At 53.4% G+C, this 15,775-nt stretch overlaps 1 protein-coding gene and 5 non-coding genes across 6 annotated transcripts; all 6 read left to right on the top strand.

The window, feature by feature from the left end:
- The first annotated feature begins 1,134 nt into the window (after positions 1–1,134).
- RPS8 (ribosomal protein S8) lies at positions 1,135–5,924 on the top strand. The gene is made up of 6 exons (XM_054384042.1): positions 1,135–1,171; positions 2,044–2,150; positions 2,510–2,609; positions 3,871–4,046; positions 4,928–5,057; positions 5,770–5,924. Exons 1-6 carry the CDS (start codon positions 1,168–1,170, stop codon positions 5,877–5,879), a joined length of 627 nt encoding a protein of 208 aa, XP_054240017.1. The 5' UTR covers positions 1,135–1,167; the 3' UTR covers positions 5,880–5,924.
- On the top strand, positions 1,893–1,977 carry LOC128969753 (small nucleolar RNA SNORD55/SNORD39). Its single transcript, XR_008489167.1, has one exon. It is a non-coding gene; the product is annotated as a small nucleolar RNA SNORD55/SNORD39 (small nucleolar RNA).
- LOC128969756 (small nucleolar RNA SNORD46) lies at positions 2,325–2,428 on the top strand. Its single transcript, XR_008489170.1, has one exon. It is a non-coding gene; the product is annotated as a small nucleolar RNA SNORD46 (small nucleolar RNA).
- On the top strand, positions 4,262–4,335 carry LOC128969754 (small nucleolar RNA SNORD38). Its single transcript, XR_008489168.1, has one exon. It is a non-coding gene; the product is annotated as a small nucleolar RNA SNORD38 (small nucleolar RNA).
- On the top strand, positions 5,487–5,557 carry LOC128969755 (small nucleolar RNA SNORD38). Its single transcript, XR_008489169.1, has one exon. It is a non-coding gene; the product is annotated as a small nucleolar RNA SNORD38 (small nucleolar RNA).
- Positions 5,925–6,561: 637 nt separating the features above from the next.
- On the top strand, positions 6,562–6,691 carry LOC128969764 (small nucleolar RNA SNORA35). Its single transcript, XR_008489177.1, has one exon. It is a non-coding gene; the product is annotated as a small nucleolar RNA SNORA35 (small nucleolar RNA).
- Positions 6,692–15,775: the final 9,084 nt, after the last annotated feature.

Genomic DNA, 15,775 nt, shown 5'->3' on the forward strand with positions numbered 1-15,775 from the left:
GCACGCATACACACCCCCAGCTGTCGCTGTAGAGGATACGGCGACCCCGCAACCTCCCGTTCGATCTTCCCTTGTGCTGGTACAGCTTCCCCCTACTGAATGCACGCGGCTCGGACTCGAGCCAGGACCCTGCTGGTACGGGACCTGCGGAATATATCACACGGACCGCGGCACCGAGCCGCGCTGTACTGTGGGTATGCAAATTAGCCACAGCACCGTTCTCCTAGAAAATAGATCCTTTACGCGGTGTGCAGTGGCTAAAAGCGTCACGCGGCAGAAGCGCTGAGCGTTTAGTCCAGAGCTGCGCAAGCCTGGCTGCTCGGTGATTTCCCGCAAATCAAGCACGCTCGTTCAGACCCGCGGGAGACGATTGTACAGAAAAACGCATTGGCTATGCCCGAAGCTAAAGCTCAGTCTGCCCACCGTTTAGGCTCTTGCTCACTTCATGTTAAAAGTTCGACTTCTCTTAAATTCATGGCCTATGCTTATAGGGTGAGTGGTTTATTTCTGGCAGGAGTCTTTTAGCTAGGAGGTGGGGGGATTGATATTATCATGTTTAATATTATCAGGAGGCTAGCTTAGTTTAGGACACCATTTTCAAGACAAAAAGCTGATTATGCTGCTTAGTAACACTTTTTACGTATTTGTCCAGAATTTCTAACAATCAAGGCCATCCCAATTACAAATTCCTTCCTTAATCATGCCGCTATGTGGTTTAAAGGAACGATTTAAGCATAAGCGCACACGCTTCTTTGGTTCAAGAGTTCAGGTTCCCTCAGTAACAGCACCAATGATTCGTGTTCTAATGTGGAGCCCACGGTCCCCAGCGCCGTGCATGGCCACAGTCCGCGGGGCGCCGGAGCACCAAACATGAGACAGACGAACCCCCGTCACCGCTGCCCTCCCTGCCGGGCCCGTAGGCTGGAGGCAGGGGCCACCCGTGCCCCGGTAGCGCAGCCTGAGCGCTCACACACTCTGATGCACAGTGACACACACCGACACAAACCGGCCGCCCATTGCCCGCTGGCTCCGCCCAGCGCCGCCGCGTCGCCAGGCAACGGCGCGCTCCCCTCACTACGGCGCGGTTACATCACGGCCTCGCGAGAGCTCGCCCCGCCATACCGCCCCGTGATGCTTTGCCCCGCCTCTTTGCGCTAGTGCCGCACCATGGGTGAGTGGGGACGCAGAGAGGCCTGGTCGCCATCCGTCGCCATCCGCTGCCATCCGCTTGCTGTGCCGCCGCTGTCCGCCCCATCCTTTATCGGGTGATGGTGGGGGCTGCTGCCAGCTCGCCCTGCCCGCCTTTGGGGATGACCGCCACGGCGCTGAGCTGCTGGTGGGAGGACGGTGACGAGGCCCAACATGGCGATGGGACTGGGAGGGAGCAGACAGCTTCGCCTTGCCTTGCTGTGGGTGCCGAGCTCTGGGCTGGCTCTCGGCGCCGCGGGGGCCGTAGTTCTCGGGGTTCTGAAAGAAGTACTTCTCGCAGAGACTCTGCGGATGAGGTGGGACGGTTTTCAGAGGCGACGCGTTAGGGGGAGCGGGGTCGAGGGTGGCACTGTGCCTAGTTGGTTGGAAGAGGTTTGCAGCGGAAACAGGAGATGGCGAGTTGATGGGTAGGTAATTTCTGAGGGGTACCCAGCATGTTGTTGGGGTGTGTCCTTGGGACCCGGCGGATGGGGAGCTTCTTTTCCATATTATCTGCCAGACCTAGAGGATAATTCAGGGTGCGCCTTATAGTGTACCTATCCAAGTGCCTTGGGATGAAATACTTGCCCAACACATGAGGTAGGTTGGGAGGCTGCTTCCCAAAGAGACGCTGGTCAGACACGGTGAAGGGAGTCTGTCTGCTTTGTGTACCTCTGCTGGAAGGGAGGAGGGCAGGGCGGATCTGAGTATCAATGATGAAGTTTCTCTGACTGCTGCATAAGGCTGAGTGCACTATGCGGATGCCAACCTTGGAGAGCTGAGGACTCAGAACCATACCTTGCCATGGTGAGGTGGGCTCCTGATCCTGCTCTGACCACATTGCTTTCCGTGCAGGTATCTCCAGGGACAACTGGCACAAGCGTCGCAAGACTGGAGGCAAGAGGAAGCCTTACCACAAGAAGAGGAAGTATGAGTTGGGGCGACCTCCTGCCAATACTAAGGTGTGTGATTAGAGGAGGGTGGTGGGTAGCACTAGTTTTAAACTGGGGTTGCTGGTTGTGTGCTGTTAGAGGCTGTGGTTCATGAGTGGTTACATATCCATTGCTGCTTCTCTCAAAGGTGGTGCTTTCCCTCATGCCTGCAGGAAGTAGTGATGGGTTTTGGCAATAAGAGGCAATTGGAATGATGAAACTTTCTCCTTAGGTAGATGCAACAGACCGTTTTGGTCACTTACAGCATCTGCCCATGCTGGGGTCTGTCATAGTTACACTGACCACATTGCCTTTGAGCTTAGAACTTGTTTGGCTCCTGTGCAGTGTTCCAGCACCACCAGCAACCTGCTGTTTGGTTCTCACTGTAGATTGGCCCACGTCGAATTCATACAGTGAGGGTTCGTGGTGGAAATAAGAAGTACCGTGCTCTTCGGTTAGATGTTGGCAACTTCTCCTGGGGATCTGAATGTAAGTATGTCTTGAGCCTTATGTATTGAAAAGGAAGTCTCTGGCTGTGTTGGTTCCTGGTACTGCTGCAGATTAGAGGGAATGATGCTGCAAATGAGAATTTGTAGGCTGGGCTCAAACTTTGTGGAGTTTGCAGGACTGGTTCTGAAGCAGCATACTCACTTTACCTTTTTACTGGGGCAAGGGCAAGTACAGAGGAGCAGAAAACCCTAAAAATTGGAAGTGCAGCTTCTTTCTTTGTTAGTGAACACTTCCTGAAATTTGGGTGATGCTGTGCAACAGAGAAGGGTGCCGGAGGGTTTTTCTGAGAAGACGTGTCCCTAGGACAACGTCACAGTAGCAGATGCAGTTAACTACATGCTCCTGCTTTGCTAAACAGAAGCAGGAAGCACCGTAGCAAGAGAGGAGCCCAAGCAAGGTGAGCTTTCTTTGAGTTACAAGCTATAAGCTATGTGACTTGATCCTGGGTGTGGTCAGTGTTGCTCAGTGTGAAGGTAAAACCAGCAGTTAGTGAGGCAGCAAATGTGTGCGGGCAGAAGGACGCTCTGGCTTCTTAGTCCTCACAGAGTGCTTCTATACTGTGAAAAGAGTCATTACTCAACAGGGCAGCATTACAGAGGTGAGGGAGCTGCACATGCTTTGCAAAGCAAGGGAGATCTACATGAGCATAGAGGGGAAAAACGCGTCTTTAGCCTCGCCTTTGGATGCCCAGAAGACTATTCCTGCAGGGTGGGCAACTGCTAAGCAGTCAAACCTAGTGGCTAAGACTGAATGCTTCAGGTAGATCTTGAAGGGTGAGAACACCACCTTTCCTTCTGAATTTGCTCATAAACTCTCGTCTTACAGAAACAGCTCCCAGTATGTGTTGTGGAGCAGTCCTATTCAACATGGCTTAATTCAGCAGCTCCAGGAAGAACATGCAGCCCTGTCTGATGTTAGCTGGCATCTACTGAAGCATTTTCCAATCTAGAAATACATTTTTGGTATTGCCTAGTCTTACTTGGGATGAGTTCCAGGAAAGCCACAGATCCTAGTTTTTCACTTGGGGTGAATCAGTTTCCAGGCATAGGCTTCTGTCATAGGAACAGAAAGTTTGGCTGATGAAAAATAGTTGCATCTTTTGACTGAATTTAATTCAGCGTCAGGGAAGGTGAAGCCATTTGAAGGCCTGATGAGTGTGAGATTATACGTGAGATGCTGTGAACCATGTTCTCGGTTGTCTGATTCCTGTAGGTTTGGATTAATATTCTCCTTTTGAAAGGTTGCACTCGAAAGACCAGAATCATCGATGTCGTCTACAATGCTTCCAACAACGAACTGGTGCGGACAAAGACTCTGGTGAAGAATTGCATCGTTCTGGTTGACAGCACCCCCTACCGGCAGTGGTATGAATCCCACTATGCTTTGCCCCTTGGACGCAAGAAGGGCGCCAAACTGGTACGTCAGGCTGGAATCTGCCCTGCTAGAGGCAGTTAGGCATCAGGAGTGGACAGTGTGTGCCAGAGTAGTGTTGGGTACCCATGAGTGATAACATTGGCTACCTGAGCTGCATATCCATCAGCTCCCAGGATGAGTCTGAATCTGTTAATGGAATGCTCAGTACTGTGGAGCTCTTGTTTGTGTGCAAGGACCTGCCTCTCAATCTCTTTGGTCTTCTAATGATGATACTTTTTGTCCAGTTCTGCTACTGAAGGGAGAGCGATGACATACTGTGATGCTGAGGAAGACTTGTAGGTCAGGTCCTTGTGCTGGAAAATGATTGCTTCAAGAAGCTGGTGGGCTGAATTTCATGTGTTTGTGTCTTGAAATGATCCAGACCCATTGTCTTTTAAGATCCAAACTCCAGACTGCTGGAAGGTGTTTAAACCCCCACCTGTAACACTCTGCTTAAGGTTGTCTCGTTACATTGAAAACAAAGCACTGAGCACCATGCAGGTCAGAAGCATTGGGAGAGCTGTCATCTATCTGCCAGGACTTGCACCACATGGAGTGCTCTCTTCATGTCTGGAGAGGGGAGGGAGCATCTTGGTTTTTTGGAGGAGGATTGTAATTTCATTTGTCTAATGAAATTACCCTTCCCTCAAGCACCATGCTTCGTTGTCAGCATAGTTAGCAATATGGCATTTCTTGGCCTCAAAAGTGAAACGCAGTGCCTGCTTCTGTGAGGTGGAAGGTTATTTGTACCTCTACCAGGTACAACTTGAAACAGTACAGTGCTGGGAGTACAGAGGTCTCCTTCACAATAGTGGGTACCACCTGTGCTACCAGAAGGTGGACAGTTGTTTAACCCAGTCTTCACTTATGGTCTTGTTTTTTAGACTCCTGAAGAAGAGGAAATCTTGAACAAGAAGCGTTCAAAGAAGATCCAGAAAAAATATGATGAGCGCAAGAAGAATGCCAAGATAGCAAGTATTCTTGAGGAGCAGTTCCAGCAAGGAAAGCTACTTGGTGAGTCCCTGGCAGCATCAACATAGGTGTGAGCAAAGGAGTCAGGACACAAACAGGCAGAGCAGATCTTATTCTTGATCTTGGGATCATAGAAAGTTCTGCTTTCTGTGATAAAACCAGTGGGGAGCTCTCCATACCTGCAGGAGTATTTTCTGGGCCTTAAATGTAACTCGTTTTTTGTCCTCTTTGAGGATACCCCACTTCTGGCAGGAAGGGGAAATTCTTTTCTGGAGCATGAAATGGTATGTGTCCCAGCCAAGCTCCTGGAGTCAATGATTCCTGGTTAGCCTTTGAGAAAAGTAGTGGGACTCAAGACCTGGAAAATGGTCAAAAAGCCATGGGCTGCCCTGTGTGTCAGGGAAGTCTTCTACAAATATAACAGATTTGACCAATTTCAACTTCTGGGAAAGAGCTAAGTGTTCTGAAGTCTTTTGATGATGAGACCTTTGTCCAGTTCTGCTACTGAACTTCAGCGATGACAGTTTGGAGATCTGAAGAAGACTTCATTACCTAGGTACTCAGTCTAGCAGAAAGCATGATGCCCTAGGGAGAGGTACTGGAGCCAGAGCATAAACTGGTCTTACCTGTTACTGGTCGCTTCTCTGTGCTTCTGCAGAGAGACTGTGCAACTGCCTGCAGAAGTTACTGCACTGTGTATGTAGTGGGGTGGTGAATTATTAAATGCCTTTAACTGGATAACTTTTTCTTCCAGCCTGCATTGCCTCCAGACCTGGACAGTGTGGCCGAGCTGATGGCTATGTGTTGGAAGGCAAGGAATTGGAGTTCTACTTGAGGAAGATCAAGGCCAGAAAAGGCAAATGAATAACAAAATACTCTGCTGAGAGAATGAATAAAGCCAAGCCTCCTACAGTAAAAATAATTGTGTGCTCATTTTTGTGTGCAGGGTGGAGGGGCTTATGAAGCTTCTTGCACCTGTAAAGTGTGAAGGAAGAAGGAACTCCCCTGGAATCAAGGGAGTGCTTTTGTCTACAGGCAAACTGTCACCCTGCATGGCCTCAAAACATCTTAATGAGTTCTAGGACAATGACTTAATGGACTAAGTGGGTGTGTAAGAATTGTCAGGCTTGGCTGGAGAAATTGTGAATGGAAACCTGCTTGCAGGAGGAGGGTGGAAACAATCATTCCCACTAGAGTTGTAGGAGCTGCCCAGGTCTGGCTGAGCACATGTTCCCTTCTTCCTGTGGTGTGTTAGGTCAGCACATGCTGCATTTGGTGTCAGTGGGCAGAGAGGGCTTGCTGCCCCAGTAGAGGCTGTCTAGGGAGCAGTCCTGTAGCTGCAGCCCTGGGTTGCTTAGACTGCATTTCTGCTAAGCCTGGCAGAAAACTTGTGCTTGTAGCCTTTGTAGCTGGTGCTTCCTGTCTCTGCTTACCAGAAAACATGTATCTGGTTTGGACCAGCAGCTCTTTTTGCTTTGGCCTGGTGTTCCCTGCCTGGTTGTATGACTGCTTTCAGTCCAGGGTCCAGTATCTTAATGCAACTTGGCTGCACTGTTCAGTGACCAGCTGGTCTTTCCTTGACCTCCTTGGTCTCATTCCAGTGCAAGATAAATTCCTTCTAGCAGAAGGGGCAGGGTCTTGTTATGGTCTGTCCCTTTCGATAGCTGGGTACAAACTCTAGCTTTCTGCCCTGTCACTCAGTGGAATTGGAAAGCTGTGTTGAACAAAAGTTTGTTGTGTGTGTTTCGGGGCTTGCGATGTTCGTTGGGGCTGCTGTAATGAAAGAAAAAGCCACTGTGATGGATTTCTGCATCTAGTTGCCAAATACTTTGTACAGGTATTGAAGTTGGGAGCCCGTGGTCCCAGGGCCACAGGGCAGGCCCGACTCACACATCTGCCTGCTTTGTTGGACAAGTTGCACACTTACCCCATTTCTGTATCAAAAGCCTCATTTATCTATAGGAGCATTCTGGTGCAAGGCAGGCTGCCTGCAGCTCCAGTGTCACTGATTCTATCTCTGAACAAGGATATTGTCTGATTGTCTTGTCCCAAGCCAAGTTGTGGGGCAAGCTGTGTCTCCACTAGGTTGAAACAGACTGCCTGCCCCCCAAACAGCTTCTGCTTGGTATTTTTAAGTTCTTCCTGTGTTGTCCTGCCTCGGTTGCAGGAGGTGCTCTCAGGCTCATGTGGCCTGGGCAGCGTGGAGTCCTGCTTTGCTGGCAGGGAGCCGAGGATGGGTTGGTGCTGCAGATGGGGATGTACACCTGCCACATCAGAAAGCACTCCCTGTTACCTCACGGCCACAGCAGCAGCATTGTCCTCTGGTGGGTGTGCATTGGCACTGCCTTCCTGCTTGGGTCTGTGCTCCTGTGGGCACTGTGAACGGAACCGTGCCCAGCTGCGTGCAGCTGGAGTCCCTGGCAGTGTGACCTGGGCTAGGACAAACGTTTGCACAAGCATGTCTCTTCTCCATAGTGATACTGGGTAAACTTTCCCTGCTCCCCAGCAACGCCTGTGTTAGAGAGAGGTGGGGCCAAGGCAATAAAGGGCTCTTGGGAGGCATGCGTCATGGCTGCTTCCTCTGAGTGTTTCTTCCCCCCCTTACCCTCCACAGCGTGCAAACAAGTTTGAGGGTGTTTCTGAGGGGGTTTGCACAGATGGAGAAACTGAAGCAAGTGCCTATTCAGTGTCAGTAGGAGCTGTAAACTCAGCCCCTGCTGGGCAGGATTATGGTCTGGATTTACTGTTCTGAAAGATGTAGTTCTCAAGGGCAATGGCCCATGGGAGTGAAAGCTGTGCCTGTCACCCACCAGAGCCATGCTGTAGGTGTGACATACGAACAGAATGGTGGTAGCTGGCTTTCAAGGGGGCACAGGCTGTGGGTCTTCCAGCTTGGCCACAGAGTATATGGTTTCTGATCTGGCCCTGGCATAGCTGCATGGATGTACAAAGGGATTTGCCTGCCTGGGAGGAGACAAGTCTGCCATGTGCTGAGCCAGAAAGAGATGGGCAGGGCTGGGGTTAAGCACAGTTTTAGTCTGGCTGGGTTTGTGAGGTGCCAAAGGCTGGTTAAGGACCATTGCCACTTTTACAAGTAGGTGGGAGGGATTATTTTTTTTTTTTTAAAGCTACTTTTCACGCAGTGAGCAGCCAGCAGCGTAACCCAGGCTAGGTCACTTGACATCCTGAGTGCTGTTCCTTGCTGTCTGGTGGCTCGCTCAGCTCCACATGGTATTTACTTTGGAGTGTTTTCACAGGACATAGTTCAACACAGAAAGAGACCTCCTAGTTCTGTTTCAACAGATAGGTACAGCAGTGGCCCAGAGGGTAGGAGGGGAGGAGCTTCAAAGGAAAATAAGCTTTGGGAAAGGAGGGCTTGTAGGAGAGGTAGATTTTTAACATCTGCTAATACTCTCAGGTTAGAAGTGCTTTTCCAACCCTCTCACAGAGACTGAAAGCATCTTCATTTCTTTGTGGTTTCTAGCTGTATCACTTGGTCTAATACCCCACAGCTGTCACTGGTGTCAGCCCTTGGGGCCATGCCCTTTGTGTCAACTTATGCATGCTCCTTAAAAAAACCCAAATTAATTCACTTTCTGGATAAATGTGATGTCCCTGCTGTCTCACTGCTGAGGATGATCAGCACCAGCAAGCAAAAATGGAGCTGGCAGGGAACTCCATCTTGGTCATACCTTCCTGACACTGGCCATGGACAGAGATTTAGTTGGGGGCTGTGAGTGCCAGAGCTGGGGAAGACCCAGTGGGGCAATTTGGGTAATTCCCCTTTCCAGCCACAGCAGTCAAATTTTGGCTCCATGAGAAGGAGGAAAAAGGATGGAGGTTTGCATTGCTCCTGGAAGCCCTGGCAACTTGACACCAGGATGCACAGGCAGAGCCAGCACCCAGGGATGGCTGTGCAATATTTCTGAAGCACAGGTGAAAAACAAAAAACCACTCACCACTGCCCACATCCTTGCTGCCAGCAACAGGCAGTGCCTGTGACTGGGGACAGCTGCAGCCCCTGGGGACGGCTGTCTGACCCTCGGCACTGTTGCAGATCCCGGGCCCTCCATGTCCCTACGGGAGGACTTGGGAACAGCATGAGCTGGGCACACTGAGATCCCTTGGGTGTCCCCTGGCTGCACAACCTGGCAGGGACTGGTGAAGGCACATTAAGGCTGGCACTGGGCCACTTTCCCAGGGCCTAGGAGTGAGTGGGAAGGGAAAAATTCCAGCAGGACATAATCCAGTGGGAAACATCTGTGAGTGACAGCAAGACATGCAGGGAAATTATCCTGTCCTGGTACCCAGCCCACACTGGGGCTGGTGCTGAGCACTGCCAGGGACCATGGCTCATCCCATCATGGGCTGCTGGACGCCAAGCTGTACTCCACAGGAAACTCCGCTTCCTTCGCCGGCCGGAGCACCACGTCCGCCCTGCCTGGCTCCCTCCCTTCCTGCCTGGGCACAGCGCCTGGCCCAGGCCCAGGGCAGCTCCAGTGTGGATCAGGGTGGCTGCTGCGGCTTTCCAGCCTGGCAAATATTCCCCTGGAGAGCAGAGACAGGGCTCAAGGGTGCCTTCATCCCCCAGTCCCAAGAAAAGGGCTGGAGAACCCCCCGGTGAGTCTTGCCAGAGGCTGATTTACAGCTCCTGCTCCTCCAGGCTGATTTACAGCTTTGCCCCACAAGTGTCTACCCTAGCCAGGAATCATGACATTTACAGCAGGCTGACACCTTCCCTGGCTGAATCGCAACCCATGGTGCAAAGCAAAAGCTCCACTCACCTTCAGCCAGTGCCCAGCTCTGCTCTGCTGGGTTGGCAGAGCAGCCCTGGGACTGATGGATGAGACATGCTGGAGCACCACCCACAGACAAGGAGGGGAGATGGGATACAAGCAACACTCCCCATCCCTGCACTCCCCAGCGTCCCATCGGTTGGCTTTCCACTACCCCACATCACACAGACATAGGAATGGAGCCACACTGCCTGGAGTAAAATGATTTATTTCTTATTGAGAACTGCATCCCTGTGAGGAAGAACATGGGGCAGGGGAGACTGCGAGGGACCCCTTCCCATGGCCCTCTGTGATCATGTGCACCTTGCACACCTGCTCACACCCACCCCACAGACCATGTAGGCAGAGCTAGTCCCATTCCTGAAACCCTGTTCTCTGTAGGTTGGGGAGCAGCAGGTCTGTGCCAGCTGCCATCTTTCTCCAGTGAGAGAAGATGGAGGCCCTGTTCCCCAAAACCAGGCCTTGCTTCCTCTCCATATCCTTCCTTGGACACTGACTGTGTCTCCAGTGTCCACCCTTACACCCCCTGCCCTTCTGAGCACCTGGCAAGTGAGAGATGCACATGGTACCACAGGGGGAGGGATAGGAATTTCAGGGTGCAGCTTTGCAAGCAGCCATTGTAAACCACAGCAAGACAGTTTTTGCCTCTCCTGCTCTGCTAGCTTTCACTCCTGCCTGGCCATTGCCACCATCTTGGCATATCCCTAATATAGCCCCAGTCCTGGCATCAGTGCAGGTCTATATTCTCATACTCCAGATTGTCTGAGTCCTCCAGCTCAATGCCAGGTACCAGGTTGTAATAGTTGGTTGACTGACTCAAGTATATCTTCTCCCGGTTGGCAGAGTCCTTCAGGACTTCACTCACACTGACGGTGTCCACCTCTGGCTCACTGCTCCCCAGCTCCTCTGCCCTCGGTGCTGGGGTGTCCCACTGCTTGCCCAGACTCATCCCCAGAGGCACGTCATGGGTTGGCACCTGGGAACCGTGGGAGGATCCCACCTGGATCTCCACCTCCTCATAGAGGTCTTTGCCGCTGTCCAGTGGGTCCACAGGTGGCTGAAGCAGGACCTGGCTCCTCAGCAGCACCTTCTTCTTGGTCTTAGAGGGGGTAACAGGCAGCTCACAGGGGATGTAGTGGTGGGGTTCCGCAAGCACCGGCATGTTGCCCCTCTCTGATGTGGCCAGGTGGCTCTGGGACCTGCTCTGAAGGCTGTAGTTAGTCTTTCTCTTATGCCTGCAGAAGCACCAGGTAATGCTGGCAAGGATGAGGAAAGAGGGCAAGCAGATGAAGAGGACAGTTAGGCTGTGTGAGCGGCACAGCTTATCCCGGGGTATACTCTGGAGGTCCACACCATGGTACTGCTCTGGTGTGTGGCAGATAACTTCATCAGCCAGGCTGGTCCAACCCTCCAGATTGTTCAGGAGAGCACAGTTGCAGTCCCAGCTGTTGTTGGAGAGCTGAAGCTGGAGCAGAGATGGCTTCAGTAGGCTGGTGGGAAGGAAGGTCAGGGCATTGAAACCCAGATAAACCTCCTGGACCTGGGTTGATGCTTTCAGGAAGGACTTGGGCAATTCCTGGAGCTGGTTGCTGTCCAAATAAAGGACCCTCAGATTAGGGGCATCTTCCAGAAAGCTCCCAGGGAGACTTTCCAGCAGGTTGTGACTTAAGTGCAAGATCTCCAATGAAGGAGGAGCTCCCTGTGCATTGCTGATATCCATGATGCCACAGTGCGAGAGGTAGAGCTCTCGCAGTCCCTGCACCCCTACCAGGGCACCCCAGTCCAGATGGGTGATGTTGGAGCTAGTGAAGTTGAGGCAGCAGCTCTCGGACAGTGGAGCCTCCCGGAAAGCCTGGAAGTCCATGGGCTCGGTGCAATTGCAGCTTTGCGGTGCTGGGTCGAGAGCCAGGCCGGCAGCGAGCAGGAGGCTGCCCCAGAGGGAGACTGTCCCCAGTCCTGCGCCTGCGAGAAGAGCAGAGAGGATGGGTGACCCTCGGTGAGCCAGCTCTCCCCGTGCTCCGGCCCGACGCGGAGGGGTGAACCTCACTTCTCTCCCTCCTAGGAAAGAGGACCGGGTCCCCGCAGTCCCCCCGGGCACCACCTCCTGGGTCTGCCGCTTCCCGCCCGCCCGGGACTGTTGCACACCCGACGCCTTGCTGCCCCGTCCGGCTGCCCGCTGGCAGACAGCGACCCCTGGGGCTGTTTCCCCTCCCGCCCCGGAGTGCCCTGCCCAGCCTCACCTGCTGTCGCACGCCCCATCCTCCGGGGCCGCTCCGCGCCCCGCCGTGCTCCCCGCCGGGCGCGGCCACCGGCTCCGCCTCGCTGCGGGGCGGCCCCGCCGAAGCCCGCCCGCCCTGGACCGGGCCCGCCTCGCCGCACCCCTGCGGGCGCTAGTCTCCTTTCAGCCCTCTGTGCGCCGTTCCTTCCTGGGCTCCCGCCAGACGGACCCTCCAGACACATTGTGCGGTGGCACCCCCCCAAAACATGCTTGACCTCGGCACCCTACCGCAAATCCCGCTCAGTGGTCCTCTTTCCTCTGCCCCTCCCCTAAACCACAGCCGTTCCCATCCTTTCCCCATCCCTCTCCATCCCCTGGAAACAATGACCCTTCCCTGCCTCCAAACTTTCCCCAATCTCTAATCCCGTCTGCCATCCCGACAAGACGTTTATCCCTCCAGCTGCCTCCATACTCCAGCATCAGCCCCCTAAGACCACAGCAAGGGGCCAGGCAAGGTTCTGCTGAGTTTCCCTCAATCCTGGGACAGGGAGGGGGCTCTGCTCATCTGGTTCCCACACCTCCATGTACAGTGCTGCTTCCAGCCCCACTGGGGAGAGGATGCAGGGTGGACATGCTTGCAGGATAGGAACCAAAGGGGTCAGCCTCCCTTTCCATTACTGGACCTTTTGCAACTTCTTTCCAGTCCTGGGCTGGGAAAAAGGAGCAGGAGCACCACAACCTACAGGGAAAGCAGCTCTGGAGAAGGAAGCTGTGTTTCCACACCCTGAAAATACCTGGGCTCTCACTGTGGTGTGAAGCGGCACATGGTGAGGTACCAGCTGTGCTTTGCTTTGCTGGCAGTGGGAAGTGAGACAGGACCTGGCCCAAGTGCCTGTGCAGTGCTATGGTGCCAGAGTCTTGTGGGTTGATCACAGCATGGAAGGGCTCAGCCTGCCACTGTTCAGCCTGGTTTGGGTTGCAGGGTACTGGGACACCTTACATATATATCTTGGGTGCTTCAGAGGCCTGGCAAGTTCAACAGACCAGTAACAAAAGCACTGGGTTGTCACAGCCACCCATCCTGAATAATGCAGCAGAGTTTGAGAAGGCACCAGGTTTCAAGATTTTCTTGCCTTGATTTCACCTGTCTCCTGTGGCTCTCAGCAGTGCTACAGTCCCCAGTGGGAAAGCAGCAGCTGCCCTTGGCTCAGACTGTCACCCATGTCTCATACACCCTGCTCAGGTCTCTCCCAGACCCACAAACTCTGGCAGAGACATGGGTTTCTGGTGGCAGGACCTGTCTCATGCTGCTGTAGGCATTGCCTCATGAGCAGCATGTTTGGGGTGCGAGCAGTTTGTGCTGTGCAGCAAATGCTGCAACAATGAACCCTGCAGAAGGAATTTCTGCTGGGCAGCCAGGACAGGATGGGGAGGGACAGGACAGGGAGGGAAGGGGGGCATGAAGCAGGGAGGGAAGCAGGCTTTGCAAAGGCCTGGCTGCTGGGGTGGGACGAAGGAAATGGCTGTTCAGGCCCTTGCGGAAAGGGAGGTGCCAGCTGTACAGCAGCTGGGGGGATGAGATTTTCCTCCTAGAGTGCCCCAGACATGGACACACAGCCCCAAACAGACACCCGTGGGCCAGAGCTCCCAGTTCCCCCAGTTCTGAGACAGCAGCTGAGCCAAAAGCCCTGTTACAGGAGATTTCAGAGGGCTCCTTGAGCCTCCTTGGGCTGGATCCTGCTTCCCAAGGAGTACCTTCCAGCACTGGCATTTTACATACCTCCATGGATTCGTGTGCTTCCTTAATCCAGAGGGATCCAGCTCTTTTTAGCTCTCCCTCCAGGCAGCTTTGCCCAGATTTGCAACTTCCCCTCTGCACATCCTCAGCCAGCCCCTGGAGCAGATTGGGCTTTGCTGGTGCTGGTGCTTCCTTCCCCAGCTCAGATGACAGACCAGCCACTCTCTCCCTCCTCCTCCCCGAACCCTGCAGCCCCAGGCTTTGCAGGAGCTCACTGGGTAAGAGTACTGAGGGAGGGGAAAATCCCAAGGGAGTCAAAGCTGTCACCCCGACGCCAGGGAGCTCCCCTGCATCCCAGGCTGTTAAGGTGGTGGGACTTTGCAGAAAATTGGGCTGGAGCCAGGCCAGGTCTGGATACCATGGAGGATGGAGATTCTACAGCCTCTCTTGGCTGCTGTAATGTTTTACCATGCTCACAGAGGACAAAAGTTTCCTAATACCTATCCAGAATTTCCCTTGATGCAAATTGCATCTTGTGCCTATCTTAGTTTCACTGTACACCTTCCCAAAGTGCTTGCCTTGCTTTTCCTGTAACTCCATCTAAGTAGCTGCAGGAAGCCAGAGGTTCACCCAGAGCCTCCCCTTGCCCAGGCTGGGCAGGTTGTTGATGTTAAACCACATTTCCTCCCACTACCCCATCTCCATGATGGCAAAACCCCAATCTGCAATGCTCTGCATTGCTGCAGGCCTCAGCTGCAGGGCTCAGGGTTGGCTTGCAGGCTCCATTCCTCTTGGAAAGAAGGTGTCCCAGCCCTGTCAGACTGTGGGGTCCCTCTGTGCCAGCCACTGGAGAGCAGGAGAAGAGGCTGTTAGCTCCTGTCCCTTGCTGATCTCTGTGCCTTTGTGGGGGACCTCAAAGGCAAAACCAGTGCAGGTTGTCCCATCACCCCCAGGCAGGTCCTCTGGGGCTTCCCTGCACCCCTGGGTGCCTCCACCCACACATTGACTCTAGACGCTGACTCAGCTCTGTGGGGGGAGCTCCTAGCAGCTTTGAACTGGGGCCTCCATGACACAGCCCCATGACACTGCCTGCACCTGGGGGGAGTTCTGGGGCCCTGGTGGAAACAGGCAGCATTCCACAGGGGCAGCAGCCTCCTTGCCTACTCCTGGAGCATGTTTGCAGCTAGGTGATGGGTTTGCACATATTTTCTCTGCAAAAGCTGGAAACCTGAGAAAAGAACAGACAGACCCATCTTGTTTCCTCTCTCCTTGCAGGCAGCTTTTCTGCAGAAAAAGGAAAAAAAGGTTCATTCCCCCCCACAGTTGGGGGAACATGGGATTGTTTGGCTGGGAGTACTCATGGAGAAGCTTCGGTGTATTCAGGAACAAACCAGTGACCAGAGCCTTGAGCTGCCTCAGGGAAGAATAGGTGGAGTGCAGAGTGGGGAAACGGAGACACAGAGTAAAAGATGTGTGCACAAGTTACCCTGTATGCAGTATGGAGGAGGGGAATGGTGGCAGGACCTGCTTTTAAAGGGCTCTCGCAATGCTGCACCTCCAGGTGGATTTGTGACCATCTCTGCCATCTCCCACACCCATGGAGAAGAAGAAATGCTTATCATCCTTCCATGGCCCCTTTGGTGACACAGAGATATGTCCTCTCCATGATCCTTAGAGAGCAGCACCACTATGGCATGCTGCCCAGCCAGCACTGCACACCTAGGCCACCGCACACCAGAGCCACCACACATCTGGACGACCACAGCCAGGCCCACCTTGCAACACCAGAAATCCCAGGATGGGATGTTCCAGCGCTGAGGGGTGTCCCAGTGGGACAGTCTTGCAGGTCTCCAGTCCTAGACTGCTCACTAAGAGTACAGGGGACTGATGCTTTGGGACTGTTTAAGGGTCACTGAAATATTGGGCTGGGCTGGAGCTGGGGCAAAATGTGGCCAAGGGACACCTGCCGAGGAGACAGCCCAGACGAGGAGCTCACCTGCATCTTCAA

This window comes from Indicator indicator, chromosome 10 (genome assembly GCF_027791375.1).
Source record: "Indicator indicator isolate 239-I01 chromosome 10, UM_Iind_1.1, whole genome shotgun sequence".
In the NCBI taxonomy this organism is placed as follows: domain Eukaryota; kingdom Metazoa; phylum Chordata; class Aves; order Piciformes; family Indicatoridae; genus Indicator; species Indicator indicator.

Coding starts and splice junctions, on each gene's coding strand:
- RPS8 (XM_054384042.1), top strand. Junction 2,610..3,870: donor CTTCTCCTGGGGATCTGAAT/GTAAGTATGTCT, acceptor TCCTTTTGAAAG/GTTGCACTCGAAAGACCAGA. Junction 4,047..4,927: donor GCAAGAAGGGCGCCAAACTG/GTACGTCAGGCT, acceptor CTTGTTTTTTAG/ACTCCTGAAGAAGAGGAAAT.